We start from the raw sequence: 16,096 nt of genomic DNA, 5'->3' as shown, positions 1-16,096 counted from the left end.
AAAAGGGATGAGTGATTACTTTCATAGAACAGAGAAAGTGTCATTAATTCCCAGCAGGGTGCACATAAACAGTGACACACAACAGTAACACGATAGGAAATACAAAGTTCCATGTCCCTTTGACTTTGTTGCTGACTCACTTCCCCATCATCACACTCGCACACACACAGCATTTTCTTTTCTCTCCACTGGGTGCAGAGATTGTGATTGTGCTTAAAGATAACTTTCTCCCAGATCAGTGGTGTTATGACTCTCTGGTCTGGCTTACATGAGTCACCTCCTCCCTGGAGGTCGAAACTTTCTTTGTGGGATGTTTCCGCGAATTTGTTTGCACATTTTTGTGCGGCGCAGTACATCTGTCTCAGTAGATTAGAATGAGAGGGACAAACCTGCACACAAAGACACGTGCAAAACCCCTTTAGGTCAGTGAAGGATCTGAGGACTTCCAGTCACTCTGTCAAAATATTATGATCAGTGACACACAAGTACAGATGATCTCGAAGCAAAAGAGAGTAATAATGTAAGATCACGATGAAATGAAATAACAGTTTCTCATAAATCTCTCCATGAAAAGCTTTTTTTTTTCATGACAAATCCAGCAATAGGATTATTACAGAGGCAATACTTAAAATAACGCTGTTAGTTTCCAAAACTATTAATCTTAAGCAATGTGCAAAAGTCTTGAAGCTCTCCTTATCAGTGATTGCCAGATAAATGTGGAACAGGTGCAGTTTGAATAGTTCTAATGAGCTTGAGAGGCAATATTTGGTATGCGCACCTTCATTTTTCAACCTTTTTTGATAAGCTTTCTTGTAATTACTTTTAGAAGTCTGCAGGAGTACTTCTTGAAGGACATCCCAAAGCTCTTCTTTGGATGTCGGCTATACCTTTTGTTCTGTTCTCTGTCAGGATGATCCCACAGTGCTTCAGTAATGTTGAGGTCCGGGCTCTGGGGAGGATTAATCCCTCCATCAGACCTGTTGCCACTGATTTTCAGTCCAGTTCTTGTGTCATTTGGCATAGCTCTTTTTCTCCCTGTTTCCCTTCCTTAAGAATGGCTTCTTGACCGCCACCCTTCCATGGAGACCATTTCAGATGGATCAACTGAAGATCCAGGTGCATTTCTCAGGTACTATGTCGGGTCTTTGCTGGATTTTTTTTCTCTCCATTTCCTAAGGACATCGCTTTTGGAAACTGTTCATCCACTCTCGATAGTTCTTTAGGTCTGACAATTCTTCTTTGGTCCAGTTTCCACAATTTTTTTAAGAACAAATTTCACACTATGCTGAGATATACCAGGTTTTAGGCAAATTGCTCCGTTAGAATTACCTTCAATTACTCAGACCGTGTGATATTTTGAGTGCCTAAGTCGTCTGTTATGCATAGACACAACACTGGTTCATCCCTTGAGTGAGGCACCTTTTTTTTTTTATACTTGAATGATTCATAGGTCCATGTTAAGTGGCCAGGTCAAAAGACCAAAGTGAAAACGAGTGAACAAGCAGCCAATGTCCAAAGAGTAACTTGGAAAGACCTTCTGAAAGCCAAGAGAACTATTGCTGAGATCCACTTTTTTATATATTATAAGGCAGCATGGATGCAAATCATAACGAAAAGGGGGGCGGATCGAGACTTTTGCACAGTATTCTCATAGCGTAGATATCGATGTCAACGATGGCGCATGACTGTTTTTCAGCAGTGATGAATGACTTTTGTGAATGCCCGACTTCCAGTGGATTTCAGTACTGTAAATGAAGAATGAAGAACTGTTACTTGGTGGAGAATTTCATTCACTGAAAATATTAAAGCTGTTGCCCTTTAAATTCTTAAAAGCACTGGCACAGACTGCAAACCAAGACAGTAAGCTGGCTGCCCCCTTCTCTTCTCTTTGGTGTCAGTAGGTTATCTGTTGAAGGTTCCCTTGCTGGTTCTACACGTGGGATATATTGACTCTTTGTAATGGGCTTCACATTCCTCAGAGGCTTTACCCGATTGCGAGGTCAAGAAAACGAGGACGGGCAGAGGCCACGGAGATCATCAGTGCAGAACAAGCTCGGCTGTAAATCGTTGAAGGGAGTTTTTGGTTGATTTGTCTGTGAACAAACAAACAAACTTTCCATCTGGACTTTTCCTATATCTGCATGTGGAAGTTTTGTTCACCGCGTTCCTAAGCGAAGAGCCCCATCTGTTGGACATCTGTTGCAATACCGAGCTTTCCAGGGCTTTTTGTTGGACATTTCAAGACCCGACACTTAAAAAGGCTTTTCGTTTTCAAGTGATATTCTTACTTATATAATTGCACACAAACTTTACTCTTTTCTTTGTGGAACCTTTTTAGGAAAAACTGGTCTCGTTTTGGTCTCTGTTGTACCAATGTATTAGTTCTTGAAGTGTTTTTTGTTCCAATACATAAACCAAATTGTCTTCCAGCATACTTTAGTCAGAATCAGAATTCAAATTAATTTCTTTTGTTGGCATTTGAGCTGAGGTCATGTGTCTTGTTGGCATTTTGGAATGCAATAATGAGGACATAATGGTACAGTAGTAAAGAATTCAACTTCCTACTTTGAAATTATAATGGAATTTGGAGGTATACATCAAGCTGAAAATTACATTAAAATGATTTGGCGCTGCTAATAAAGTCCATCGACCACAACCCTCCAAATATTTTTTTATACATCTTGAATCTTTTTAAAAACATGATTGTCAAGAAATGCAAATCCAAACTCAACTTTACAACTTAATTTTGGATTTTCTTTGTTTTACTACTGTAGCCTAGGACTCCATCAGGCATTAAAAGCGTTTAGTTAAAGTTGGACATTTAAAGTACTTTAGACTCACTTTACAGTAACATGTCTGGAATAAACCATCTTATTAAGAAACGCTACAATCCCTCTTTTACTCCGACTGCATTTATTGTCTGAAAGTTGTGCAAGAGAGGCATCGGAGTCCAGAATATGTTCCTGCAGCCATGACTATTTGCCAAGGATCTCAGTCATCATGGCGTTTGAAGGAAGGAAAACTTCCTCCTCTTTTCTCTCCCCATTTTGCTCCTGGTCCTAGATGTCTCCTCTTCAACTTGTCTGGAAGTGGAATTTTTTATTTATTTATTTTAAATCAGCTGCTTTCCCCATTGTCATGTATACTTGAAAGTGTCCAGAGCTACTGAAATGGAAGCTGAAGCACACCCACCTCTAAAGGGACATCAGAAAGCATCCGTTCACGGAAAGAGAAACGTGCAACAGCGAAGATGTGATCTAAACCATTTACTGGCAAAGTTTCACTTTGTAGTTCCAATTACCTTTTCATCTTGAAAGTGAACAGTGCCAAATGCCAAGATGTCAAACTTTTCAATCTCGTCGCTCGACCCATGCAGGAATTATTGGAGAGCGTTTAGATCGCGTTGTTTTACGCACTGAGAGAAAAGCTTTTAAACCTTGCAAAAAACCCACAACCGGTTAATCTTTAGAAAATATGCATTTTTATTTTATTTTTAATTTCACTTGTAATAAAAAATTGCATTCTTTCCCGCAACGACATCCATTTTCTTTAACATTCAACACTGTCACAGCTCATTATCCTAGTCAATTCTCTTCTGTTCGACAGACCAGAAGCAGCACAAGTTTCTAAAGGAGACCTCTCTGATTACAAAAGTGTACACACTGCAAAACAGATTGAAAACAGCAAAAATGTACCATTGCATTGTCTGGGTGGTAACATCCAACATGGCTGACCCTTTGTCCATTAAAATATTTTAAAGCATCCAATTTTTTTTTTCTCCCCCCCCCCCACACATGACTATGGCTTCACGAAGTGGCAACCAATTAAGCCAAAAGATTTTTTTTTTTTTTTTCCCCCTTTTCATATATACACACATCAAGACTTATGGTTGACGTGCAGCCTGATGTGAAACATGGATCAGGTTTAAAACACACACAAAAAAAAAAAAAAAAAAAAAGTGAACACACAGTAATTGCCTTTAAAGTGCTTTAACGGAAATGTAAAGATCTGAAAAAACGACAACAACTTCCTCCTTCTAGTCTTGAGCTCATTATCATTACCTGGCTGCCAAGTCCTAGGTGGGTTAATCATATGACCAGTCAAAACCGCCTGGGTCAGTCTCTCTTCCTGTAGTTCGAAGCACAATCCAGTCTTCAACGACACGTGCAGGACTCAGCCACCATGTCCTCCAGCTCCCGGTACTCCACCTTGTCCTTCTGCGCAAGCAACACACTTATGGGCATGTACTTATACGGCACGCAGGACGGAGGGGGGACATCCCCAATACCCAGCTCGTTGATGCGCGTCTGGAAGATGGCGTGATTGGGGGAATGGTAGCTGTAGGTGAGCACCCTTGGGCAGTCGCCCTGGCAGTATCGAGGGTTGTAAACCGGCGGGGCGAGGAAGTAGTGACCCCAGCCGAGCTCGGTGAACGACAGGCGGAAGGAATGGAGCTTGCAGCGGTTCTTGGGCATGCTGGTTTTGCGCTTGTAATTGGGTGTATCGCGGATGATGGAGGCCGAGGGGGACGTGGAGAAAGACAAAGAGGAGGTGGAAGCCTGTTTCAGTGCATCTAGGGAGAGGTCTTCTGGCTCCGACGGCGCGTCCTCTTTGGAGCTGCGGCGGCGGCGAACCGTCGGGTGCCACCAACTGACTCGCCTCATGATGTTTTCCCCTTTCACCCCGAGCAAGTCCCCCATCCACTCTTTGGCCTCCCTCTCCTCCTCCAAGTACAGAAGAAGAGAGGGGGCTTCCAGCTGAGGATCACTACTCCACTGTTTTCTCACTCGAAGAGGAGTCCACCACCACGAGGGGCCGCTGTGCTCGTCGGGAGGCCCGGGCTCCGTGCACCAATACTGTGCGGTGAGGGTCAGGTGCTGCCCCTCGCCCTGGTCGCTCCCCTGCAGGATGTGGGCGCTGATGTGCGCGGTGATGTCCGTCTCCATCCACCGCTCGTGGGGCTCCAGGGTGACCAGACTCTCTGCGCCCAGCGAGGTGATCTGAGCCCGGCAGCGGGGGGGCTCCACGGCCTGAGGGGTGCTCGAGGGCGAGGAGGAAGAGTAGGGAGAGGAGCGCAGGTGGATGAACGAAGCTCTGACGAGCTGCTCCGAGGGAAGAGTGTCGAGTTTGTACTGTACTGTGAAGGTGTAGCAGAGATCTGAGGGAGAGAAGAGACGACACTCGTTCATTTTGTTGTAGAATACGCACAATATACTTTGTAATTATAAGAGTACAATCTGAGGAAACCACTTCATTTTGCAGAAGTAACATGCCCCTTTTCTTTGGGGTAGTAATAATCTAGCACTCAAACTGTAGCACTGGAGGTCATCTGCAGCCAAGGCAACCTCTCCTTGATCCCCAAAAAAAAAAAAAAAAAAAAAAAAAAAAAAAAAAAAAAGGCACCTTACTTCCCTAAAGGACCACTTACTCAACTGATGTGGCTCCTGTCAATAAAAACACCACATTTGGTGCCCCCCGTGTGGCTATTATCGAGCACTTCAGACCAAATTTGATTCATTCAGACTTAATTCAGAAAAGTCACACAAGTGTGGCTGCCCATGACCTCTGAATCAGCTCAAGTATCTGGCTGACTAGCTTGAGAGTTTATCGATGCGTTGGAGGCGGTTCTAGATTTGAAAGCTCTGTCGATGGGTTCAGCTACCATCATGTTGGAGGATGCGCGTTTGCAATACTGGCCTAACCAATGCACAACGCAAGTTCTCTTTCAAAAGGACATTTGGGGAAACCTCACAGTGCCCTACCATTTGGTTCTACCCCTTCATTTTGCAGAGGCAAGGTTCCCCTTTTATTTAAGGAACCAAGAAGCAGCGGTCATCTAGTCCTTCGATTGGGGGGGCCGTTTGGACAGGTAGAGGACCACTACTCCTTGATTTCCAAAAGAAAAGGAGCCTACCTGCAAGTATGTGAAATGGAGGGTTAGTCGCCAAGTGGCAGGGGGTCTGGGGGAGAAACTGGGATTAAATATCATTAATATTCATGAGTTAAGTGCTACCCGACACTTCCAAATAAGGCATAAGTTAAAGACAACATTGGCAGGGATCAGATGCCACTAAACCATTAAGAGCTAAAGAGGTGTTAATCATACTTCTTGCTAAAAGAAAACGTCTACATTTTTGCTTCAAATTCCAAAGAAGAACATTAACTGTTGTTACTATTCAGTATGGTGCTAAAGTTTCCGTTTCTTTTATAGTGTTCCTCGAGGCCATCCGACAGTCTTTCAAAGTTTTTCTTTGACCTTTGGTGGCTTTTTCACAAATTTACAGTCCAGTGGCTGTGAGCGACCTTTCACAGGTGTGCGTTTTTTGCCACTGTGAACCGACGTGCGAATCAATCAGGCATGGAAAGGCGTCCAACTCCAGGAATGAACCAGTGCAACAGGTAACCTAGGAAAGGACAAGTTTTAAAATGCATGTTTAGGCACTTTAACGCATTTGGATCCCATTCCTTTGGTCACATCTACAAAAGAAATCCCAAAGAGAACAGTTTGACATGAAACAGTATTTTTTGCACAGACAAGATGATTCTCAAAAAAAAAAAAAAAAAAAAAAAAAACAAATTTGAGAAACTGGTTGAAAGCCAAATGACAAGAAGTGGACTGGAAATCAGTGGCGACAGGTGTTATGGAGGGACGAATCCTCCCCAGAGGAACAAAAGGCAGCCGACAACCAAAGAAGAACTTTGGGATGTCCTTCAAGAAGCCTGGAGAACTATTCCTGGAGACCGAAAGAAATGAAAAGAAAGCTGGTCAAAGAGGGTTCAGACTCTTCAGAAGAATAAAAGGTGCTCATAACAAATGGTGACTTTCAAAGCTCGGTAGAGTTGTTAAAAAAAAAAAAAAAAAAGATTTTTTTGCCTCACATACTTCCCCTTTTCCATTTCAGTGACTCGCTGCAGCAGTTTCCCCCATTTCGAGGGTTGCTCGAGACTTTTGCACAGTAGTGGAATTAAAACAACCCAATTGTGACTGGTGCGACACGTGTATTAAAAAAAAACGACTCCTTCACCTCCTGGAGTGGGCATGTAGTGCACCGAAGACGCCACGGGTCTCAGCAGGCGCACCGTGTTGGAGCCGAACTTGCGGTGCTGTTTGGGCCTGCCGTCCGGCTCCGCCGCGCTGCGGTACAAACTGAGCATGAACTGCAGATTCTGGTCGGCTTTCTGCTCGTCCGTCAGCGGACGGTGGTGCGCTCCTCTGTGCTTTGTGCTCTGGTGGCTCCGCCGGCTGCGCTTCAACGTGGGTTGGTGATGGGAGGCCATTTTCCGCCCGGTTACCACTCCGGCACAGGTGGAGCACAGCAGGTAGACGAAGCAGGTCAGAGCGCAGACACGCAGTAAGCTTGCTTTGGCGCGGGTCACCGTCATGTTGGTTATAAAACCTCTGGTGCTAGCGAGCTCCACCAACGAGGCTATAGTTGGCAACCATCGTCCTCACGGCGCAGAGCGTGACTTACAGGCGTACCTGGCGGCTGACCATTTTGGCCGTTTCAGATCACTTCCTCCTCAAATTGACTGTGGTGCCAATTAAGTCCTCGGGGAGCAGCCAACGGGTGCGCAGGAAAGCCACGTGAGGTTGTGCGTAAAAGTGCGTCCATTTTAGTAGGTTAGCGTGACTCATTACTTTTAACATTTACATTGTAAAGTTTGAATGTGTAGGCCTGTGTTTAAGTATTCCACCAGCCCTTATTTATTTTTATTCCAGTAAAAAGTGAAAACATGGATACATGGAAACATCTGCAGACGTGCATGGAAATACGGAATAAAAGGCAAGAAGAATTTGTACAATTCTTACTGGCTTTAAAATCAATATTTGGAATGACCACTTTTATTCTTCAACACAGCCTGAACAATTTTAGCTTTCTTGTTATTTACTTCAGTAGTCTTCAGGAATAGTTCTCCAGGATCCTTAAAGGACATTTAAAAGCTCTTCTTTGGATGTCGGCTGCCTTTTTGTTCCGTTCTCTGTCAGGATGATCCCACACTGCTTCAGTAATGTTGAGGTCCGGACTCTGGGGGGGATTCATCCCTCCATAAGACCTGTCGCCACTGATTTTCAGTCCAGTTCTTGTGTTATTTGGCACAGCTCAGCCTTTTCTCCCTGTTTCCCTTCCTTAAGAACGACTTCTTGACAGCCACCCTTCCATGGAAACCATTTCGGATGAGGCTTCAGTGAACAGTAGATGGATCAACTGAAGGTCCAGATGCATTTATCCTGTCCTGTATCATGTCTTTGCTGGATTTTTAAAAACTATTTCTAAAGGATGAACTTTCAGAACCTGTATATCCGTTGTCTGACCCCTCTTCTTTGGTCCTCAACTTGTCTAATTTCCTCTAATTTCTCCAGGCAGTTTTTGGCTAATAGCCCCGTGGGAACCACTTGTTGGTTCTCATGTCTTTCAAACGGCATTGTCTTTGGCATTTGTTTTGTTGATGTAAATAAAGAAAAATAGGAAAAAAGGATGTCTTTGTGACAGGCTGCTGGTAACACCGGATCGTACGTTGAGCGAGGTGCCTGCATGTTCGAAGGATTCATAGGACAGTTTTGGGTGGCTTCACAAACAAAAAAAACCTGAATTTTTCCTCCAAAAATAAAGTCAGGCACATAAACTGGATTGAAAACTGGTTAAAATTCAACCAATCTTCAAAGCAAAACTTTTAAAGACCTTCAGGAAGTCCGGAGAACTATACTGTTCAATATACTATCCTGATTACAACAAAGTCTGGCTGCTTGGAAGATGAAAATGAAGAAATGAGGGTCGGCTCGAGATTTCTGCAGAGTGATCTACATATTTGTGTATTTAATTGGGAAAGTGCCAGTTTGTGAACATGGGTAAATAAGTACAGGACGTAAACAACCCAGCTATTGAAGGCTTGCTAGTATACATCCATTGTACCAACTCGGGAAAGAAACAAACGTTAAAAATGACCATGATATATTTGTTTCAGAATGTTCCAATGGAGCGATGAGACTGGATTTTAAATCACCAACTAGTGATCCAAAGTGGAGTGAAAAAAAGATGTTTCAATTCATTTACAGTGTTGCGCTCCTCACCTCTGAGGAAGACATTAGGATGCGATGGGATTCCTGAGCTGTTCCAACACACAATCATATTTTTTTTACCATAAAGAAGTTTAATTTATGATGAATGCGTTTACCGAAAAAAATCAAATGACTTTTGAGCCTCTGAGTAGATGTTGGAACATCATATGGTTGCTTCGTAGTTTTATTCTCCGCAGTTTCACCCCACGGGCTGGGTCGGTATATGATTATATATCTCGCTTAAAATCCAGTTCAAGCGGGTGATAAATCAGAGTTATGACAGTTTTGCTCCACATTTTTGTTCGACATGATTCGCAACCAGCTTAGAGGACTTTTGCCGGTATGAACTTTGACCCCTGCTCACAGTTGGAATCAAAATTCCATCCCCTGCAAACAGATGTGTCCGAGTACAGAAAATAACTGCAACACGATTGCTCAGCTCCTCAACACACATGTTTCATGATAATGTCATTTGACAACTTCAAAAATCAACTTACTGTGGCCAAAATAGGACAAACTTGATTGTATTTAGCTACCATCAGGACTAAAGTTGGAGATCATATCTCATATTTCACAGTGCAGGACTAAATGGAATTTCCCATTAACATTAAAAACTCATGCACCAAAAATCAGAGTCAGAGAGAAATTCTTTGAAGGATGGAGCTGGATGATGGGCAGGTCTTTAGTTTGAGTATACACCTCTTTGGCGCCATCTGGTGGCATGGATGTGCATTACGCGCCCTCCAGGATTGGAGAAGAGCTGGAGATGTAAATGTAAATGTACTTTATTTATACAGCCCTTTACAGACAATCCTTACGATGTACCAAAGTGCTTTACAGCAGGTAATAAATAAAGAGAAAAATAAGTAAAAACAAATAAAAACAACAAAAGAACAGTGAAAGCAATAAAATATAGCAAAATCGAATAAGATAAAATAAGATAAAAGTGTCATCTGGGTATTAAAAGCAATCCTAAATAAGTAGGTTTTTAGCCTAGATTTGAAGAGGTGTCACGAGTACCACACGATATGTTTCCATGGAAATGTTGCTGTTTTGATGAAACTGTTGAATACGTACTCTAAACTTGGCGACTTTATTATTATTATCTATTTTTAGAAAAAGTACAGGACAGTCAGGCTGCTGAGTTGCAACATTCCCTATCTGGGCATTGCGTTTGGCATTGGGGTTTACTGTTTGTATCTCAGCTCGACTACATTTGCAAAGCCCAGTCGCAGTGTTTTGACACTTTGTTTGTCTGTACGTGTTTTCGTATAATTTGAAGCCTCTGAGTTTTTGCCATCTTTGGGGCATCTAAAATGAAAAGAACGAAGGAAACACGTGCTGTAGGAACTCAGTGCTTTGTTGCCCCCACACATTTAACTTGATCTAACATGAAAGCAACCTCTCACCACCAAACCAAATATTACAGTTTCGACTTTCTGAGACAAAAAAAAAAAAAAAGAAAAACAGGAAAGAAAAGAGAAGGTCTGACCAAACCAAAGTCCTTGTGGTCTGGATGAGAAGTGAGACGCCTGGGCTTGTTAACATCTCCCCCTCCTTTCTCTTTTCCTCTCTATCTCTTCTACTTACCTTGCTCTTTCTCTGGAGACGCACAAAAATAGTGACTCATTCACACGCACGCACGCACACACACACACACACACAGACGTCCGGTTAAGTGGCACCGTAATGTGGTGGAATTCTGCAGCAGTGATTATCTACAATCCCAATCATCTCAGCCTGCAGAGAGAGTGTGGGAAAGCTTCAGAGGCCGCGAGAGCCACTCAAGCGGGAGCACATTTGAAAAGGTTCATCGCGACGAGAGATAAACCAGAAATGGTTCAGCCTTAAGTTGACGCACAGCAGCTCCACCGGTTTAAGATCTTTCCATGTGTGTGTATGTTTTTACAAACTATTCAAAGTGGTGAAGGGGAGCCTTTTCAAAGCAATGATACAACCTGGAAGAGTCCATCTTTATTGGGGGAAAGAAAAAAAGCAGCTCAAGATTTTGAGAAATACGCGTTTGGTGCGGCGATTGTGTTGTGCGCAAACCCGCACGCACCGTGTCATTGTAGCTGATTATCACCGGAGCAGCACCGACAGAAGATGTATTAATGATGGCTTGCGAATCGCTCTGATCGTGTATGCTTTCTCGTGGGAATATGCCTTGATATGGTGGCTCAGAAGTGCGTGGGGCGTGATTGGAAGTGTTGTTGTTGGCCTAGTGGGCACATGCGCTCCAAGGTGCTCGCGTAGGTCTGCAAGGCGTCAGCGCGGAGAGCTGTCAGCTTTAACATGCTTCACTTTGCCCTGAATAATGAGAAGTGTGGCGGCCTGGGAGGACGGGGACGAAACTTCTCTATTTGAGAGACCAGGGAAGAAAGTGAATGTGCCGGAATGTATATAAAAACCGCTCCCAAGGATTTTTTTGGTTTCTTCGTTCCACATGGCCCCAGTTATGTTCATCAATGAGTGGTTGTCGAAATAAAACGCTGCCCATTGTTTCTATAGAGTGAGAAGCAATGAGTGTAAAGTAAATGTAAAGTACTTTGTGGAGCCCAGACGAGGTTAAAAAGGCGCTACATCAGGGTGGATCACTTACAGTTTACTTTGTGCTATTAATGACTGAAAATGACAGAGGTGCTTCTTTATCTCTGTGCTGTCATTTCCCTTCTTCTCCTTTATTAAAGTTCAGTCATTGGGAGCAGAACTTGACACATTTTAGCAGATAATAGAGGTGTTTAACTAATTATCTTTTTTACTTTAATTAATTTGCTGTGCAAATGCTGGTGTTCTGGTGTACTTCTGAAAGTGTTTTATCTTGGAATCTTATATCCATCCATTTCGTATACCCGCTTTATCCAGATCACTGGGGTCAGCGCTCGTCCATAAATACAGGCAAGTAAATGTGACGATGAAAGCCAGCTTCTAATGACTGGTAATTAGTGCTTAAAATGAACTACCAAAGAAACTAGTCTCGACTTACACCACTCACTTCTGGTATTGTTATTTGTCCGTAGTTACCGCCTAATGCTATCGCACAGCCGTGGTTGTCTTCTGGCTTATTCTATTGGATACTGCTTGCCAGAGGGACTCTGCTATTGGTTTGTATCGTTGTCAATCACATTCCTCCGGTCGAATAGTGGGAGGGGCCTTGTACCTTGTTTGGGGAAAAGTTTTCCCAAAGTTTGCTGCTGCGTCGAGCTCGCGAAAGTAGTACAGGAAGTAACTGCTTAAGGTGTCAAAATAAACGGGTTGTTAAGCATCCTTTTGGAAGAAATCGATAGATTTTTGCTGAAAATACAATATAGAATGATCATTATAATAATTTGACAGCGTATTAAACAAGAGTGAAGTGGTAGAATATGCTAAAGTTGGCTTTTCGAGAACGCAACCGGAAGTAGCAAGCCTAGTTCTTTCCGTAACTTTGACTAGCTTCACGGTAGATAAAACTTTTTGCCCTCCCCCTCTTCCTCTCACTCATTCCGTCCCTCCACCTTCCATTCGTTGTTGATGCTAGAGCGGTGATGGAGAGGCCGAGGGACCGCTACCGGCGCCGATAAGCAAGCAGCGACCCAGCCAGGCTCGGACACCGGAGAGAGAGGAAGGCAACGCGGAGCGGCGGGAGAGAATGGAAACAGTGGAGCAGCTCGTCTCTTTCCACCACATTCAGGTCCAGTTGAGCGGGGGCGCGCCTTGGGGGTTCACGCTGAAAGGAGGTCTTGAGCACGGCGAGCCCCTCATCATCACTAAAGTGAGTGGACCATGTTAGTTCGCAACACTCCCATTAAACACGTGCGAAGGTTTCAATTATATGCTGTAGAACGGCATTCATTTGAAGGCAATTACAACGAGCTGATACTGCACCAAGTTCAATTTTATGAAGTACATTTATGGATATATTGACGAAACCAAATTGCCTGTAGGAATGTGTTTTGTAAAGATGTTTGCACAAACACTGCATCTCCCTCTTAAAGCTATGAATGTCTTCTCTTTTTATTCGCTGCTCGTCGTTTTAGGGTGAACTCTTTGCAAAACAGCCTGAAAAACTGAACAGTTGTATCGATTTGACTTGTGCAGGACTAGAATATGAAGGGCCACTCTTGTTCCTCCTCCTCCTCCTCCTTCTTCCTCAGCCGATGATAAAAGGTTATTGTCCAAAGCTAAAGCAAATATCCGGTGCTGGTTGAAGTTTGTCAGCTGTCACTGTCCATGAACAAGAAGCTCTGCTTAATCTGAGGCGGCGTTTGAGGTCTCAAACCTGAAGGTCAAAGGGCCTCCAAGGGGTGCTAAAAGGGGTTCCCCAACGACAAGAGGCTCTGTTCATGTTCCTGTTTCTTCAGCTCGTGCAAGGCAAAAAAAAAAAACCGCCCATGCGTTGACAGATGACCAAAAGCGCTTCAGATGGCTGAGTTTGGGACAGAAATCATCCAGTGGGGGTGTCTGTGGGACGTGGGGAATCCTCGAAATGAAAGGTGGTGATTCTCTGAAGGGACATTCTTAGAATTTCACTGAGCTTTTTGCACGTCACGTGGCTTTCGAATAACTTTTTTGCAACTGCGATCAACTTGTTTGGGGGGGGGCAAAGTTGTCCTCTCAGCCTCCTCCTCTGGTGGTTTCACATCACGAGCGTTCAGCTGCTGGAAACTTGGAGAGCGTCTCTGTGTGAAAAGTAATTATTAGTGTGCGTTCTGCTGGGGGTGGTCTGAGTGTGTGTGTGTGCGCGTGAGATTAGTCCGGTGCATAAGTAGGACAAGCAGTCTCCTGCCCACTCCGTTGAGAAGTCGCGGCAGTGGCGGCGGAGCATCTAGATTCGCCACAGCGAGGAATGGAAAAGCTTGGCTCAGTCATCTGGAAACGCACACAAGGGACTCAGCCCCTGGGAAAATGTGACTGAGACCGCTGAGGGAGATAAAAATCAGACTGGGCTCTGTAGCTGTTTTGTGTCCAGTCTCTGGTTGAAATGCACATGGGCGGTGACTGGCTGCTGCACAGGAAAAAAGGTGGTGCGGGGAAGCATCTTGGGTGTTGGACAGATAAGAATCGAGCAAAAAAAGAACATGCTTAAAGTGAGCCGTGATGTTTCACAAAAAGCTTGCACACACACTGGTGCGTTTTCCTTTTTCACATCAAACGTGCAAACTGGGCCTGACTGTGCATCGTTGTTGTGTAGCAGCAGAAAGCTGTCGACATCTTCTGCTGAAGATGCTCCTCTGAGCCGGCAGAAGAGGTGGCGACAGCAGTCAGTGGGGTTCCATGGCACTGAAAGGATCGGATTATTGGCTAAATTACAATAAGAATGAGTTGAGCAAGGGTAATTATCCTTGGATATATGGCGGTGAATGAATCGGATCATAGGCACAAAGCATGTCATACTCCGATACTATAGGTGGCGCTGTACCCATTTCAACTATTGCTAATAGAGCCACTTCCGGTTGACCGCTTCAACAACAAACTCAGGCATTCGAGAAAATGGCGAATGAAGAGCAAGATGAAGCTACGTCCCTCTACATTTCTTATGTGGTGAGCTGCTTATTGCACAAACACGATGCACAACGGCGCATTCTCCATCGCGTTGTTTGTTTCTTTCTGACGGCGACAACAACAGTAATATCGCCTCTTCCGACTTCCGGTTCCCGATCCCGGTAAAAAATCTGGAGCATGCGCAGAACACAAAGTCTAATTCACCACGTGCTTCACCCGTCTGCAAGCACGTTTATTTTGACTTTCAACCGAGTTATCTCGGGGTCTTAATCCGATCGCGAGTAACTCGATTCGATCCAATTTCTTGTCAGATTAAGGTGTCTGCATGCACTTAATAACTCAGTCTTATTGTAATTTAGCCAATAATCCGATCCTTTCAGTGCCATGTAACCCCACTGAGTGAAGCGGTCCACCTGTGTACGGGAAAGCTGACATCGCGGACCCCCGCCCCCCCAACAAACCAACCAACCAGGGACGCTGTCCTCACATAGCTGCCACATGAGTTGCCACATTAGCTTGTTGTGTGTAGGCACACGCTGATGTGGCTCTTTCTGCTGTGTGGGAATTACCAAAGTGGAACAACGCTGGCTTAACAAATTCATCTCTTTGCAACTTCCCAAAGGAGGCATCCGAAAGGCATCCAGACCAGATCCAACCTCTGGCTCCAAATGGGCTTATTTGTAGCATTCCCAGTCCAGACCAGGTGTATAATCCTTAAAGCTTGCTCTTGGACAGCCATAGGGTTCCATTTTACAGTCTTATTTATTAAGAAAGCTGATAGATCAATAAAAAAGCTTCACTCAAGTTTAAATCTGTCTGCAGTTTCCTGGTGGCAGTTGTGCACATGTGTGGGACTGAGAGTGCCAGTTGTCCCTTCAGGATGACCATGTTTAAGACTTGGTGAGGGTGTGTGCAGCCCTTTGAGAGTGTGCACGCTGTAGGAGGGGGAGGGGCGGCTTTTGTAGCCTCAGACAGCAGAGGGATATAAGCCATTTGGTCAACATTCCACCAGGAGCATAACTAATTACTACTGTGGAGTGTGTATGTGTGTGTGCGCTCATGGGTGTAAAGATTTCTCCACAACTCTCAGACTAGAGGACTTGCTCCTTGCAGTGGGTGATCAGCTGTGTTACGAAATGGTGAGTCTAAGGTTTCATCTGCTCCACCAGTTAGTCATTCATTCATTAGCTAAGCTGCTCAGTCATTTTGACCATTTATTGAGTTAGCTTTTCAGCCGGTTTCGTGGCCAGTTTTTTTTAGAATGACAAGTAAATCCAAATTGAATAAAGAAAGTGTAAATTGGGGCATAGAAAGAAGGAGCTCCTAGAAGAGCAGCATTGGATCGAGGAAAAAATGAACATTTTTAGCAGCAAACGGCAAATTAAAAACAAAGTTGTTTTATTTTACATTTTGATCATTTTTGTTATGGTTACCTTTTACGTCGAAGCACGTTTTCACACATTTTGATTCTGTTGCATCAACATTATAGTCTTATAGTGGAAACACTGCCCCCTAAAGTATTTATCGCGCAACTGCACTAATCCACTGTCCACT

At 44.0% G+C, this 16,096-nt stretch overlaps 3 protein-coding genes across 4 annotated transcripts in view; 1 reads left to right on the top strand and 2 right to left on the bottom strand.

Annotated features, from left to right (window-relative positions):
• rps4x (ribosomal protein S4 X-linked) overlaps positions 1–16,096 on the bottom strand; it is a 346,107-nt gene that overhangs the window by 146,193 nt on the left and 183,818 nt on the right. The window contains exon 1 of one of the 2 annotated variants that reach the window (XM_075451771.1): positions 5,667–5,670. The exons of the other annotated variant lie outside the window; for it this stretch is intronic. Within the exon in view, the coding sequence (XP_075307886.1) occupies positions 5,667–5,668 (2 nt within the window). The 5' untranslated portion in view covers positions 5,669–5,670. Of the gene's footprint in view, positions 1–5,666; positions 5,671–16,096 lie in introns of those variants that run through there. 2 annotated transcript variants of the gene reach the window in all.
• bmp15 (bone morphogenetic protein 15) lies at positions 4,155–7,383 on the bottom strand. Its single transcript, XM_075451768.1, has 2 exons — positions 7,026–7,383; positions 4,155–5,158 (listed from the first exon to the last, which is right to left on the bottom strand). Exons 1-2 carry the CDS (start codon positions 7,381–7,383, stop codon positions 4,155–4,157), a joined length of 1,362 nt encoding a protein of 453 aa, XP_075307883.1.
• The window catches only part of shroom4 (shroom family member 4), an 84,405-nt gene continuing 80,879 nt past the window's right edge, over positions 12,571–16,096 (top strand). Inside the window, exon 1 of the mRNA XM_075450835.1 lies at positions 12,571–12,812. Within this exon, the coding sequence (XP_075306950.1) occupies positions 12,690–12,812 (123 nt within the window). The 5' untranslated portion in view covers positions 12,571–12,689. The remainder of the gene's footprint in view (positions 12,813–16,096) is intronic.

Source organism: Odontesthes bonariensis, chromosome 19 (assembly GCF_027942865.1).
Source record: "Odontesthes bonariensis isolate fOdoBon6 chromosome 19, fOdoBon6.hap1, whole genome shotgun sequence".
Classification (NCBI taxonomy): Eukaryota; Metazoa; Chordata; class Actinopteri; order Atheriniformes; family Atherinopsidae; genus Odontesthes; species Odontesthes bonariensis.
The sequence above is the reverse complement of the archived record's forward strand: the minus strand, read 5'-3'. Positions and strand labels throughout refer to the sequence as shown.

Excerpts from the sequence above, each read along its gene's own strand:
- bmp15 (XM_075451768.1), bottom strand. The coding sequence starts at position 7,383 with ATGACGGTGACCCGCGCCAAAGCAAGCTTACTGCGTGTCTGCGCTCTG. Across the intron at positions 5,159-7,025 it reads CTACATGCCCACTCCAGGAG|ATCTCTGCTACACCTTCACA; the intron begins GTGAAGGAGTCG and ends TCTCTCCCTCAG.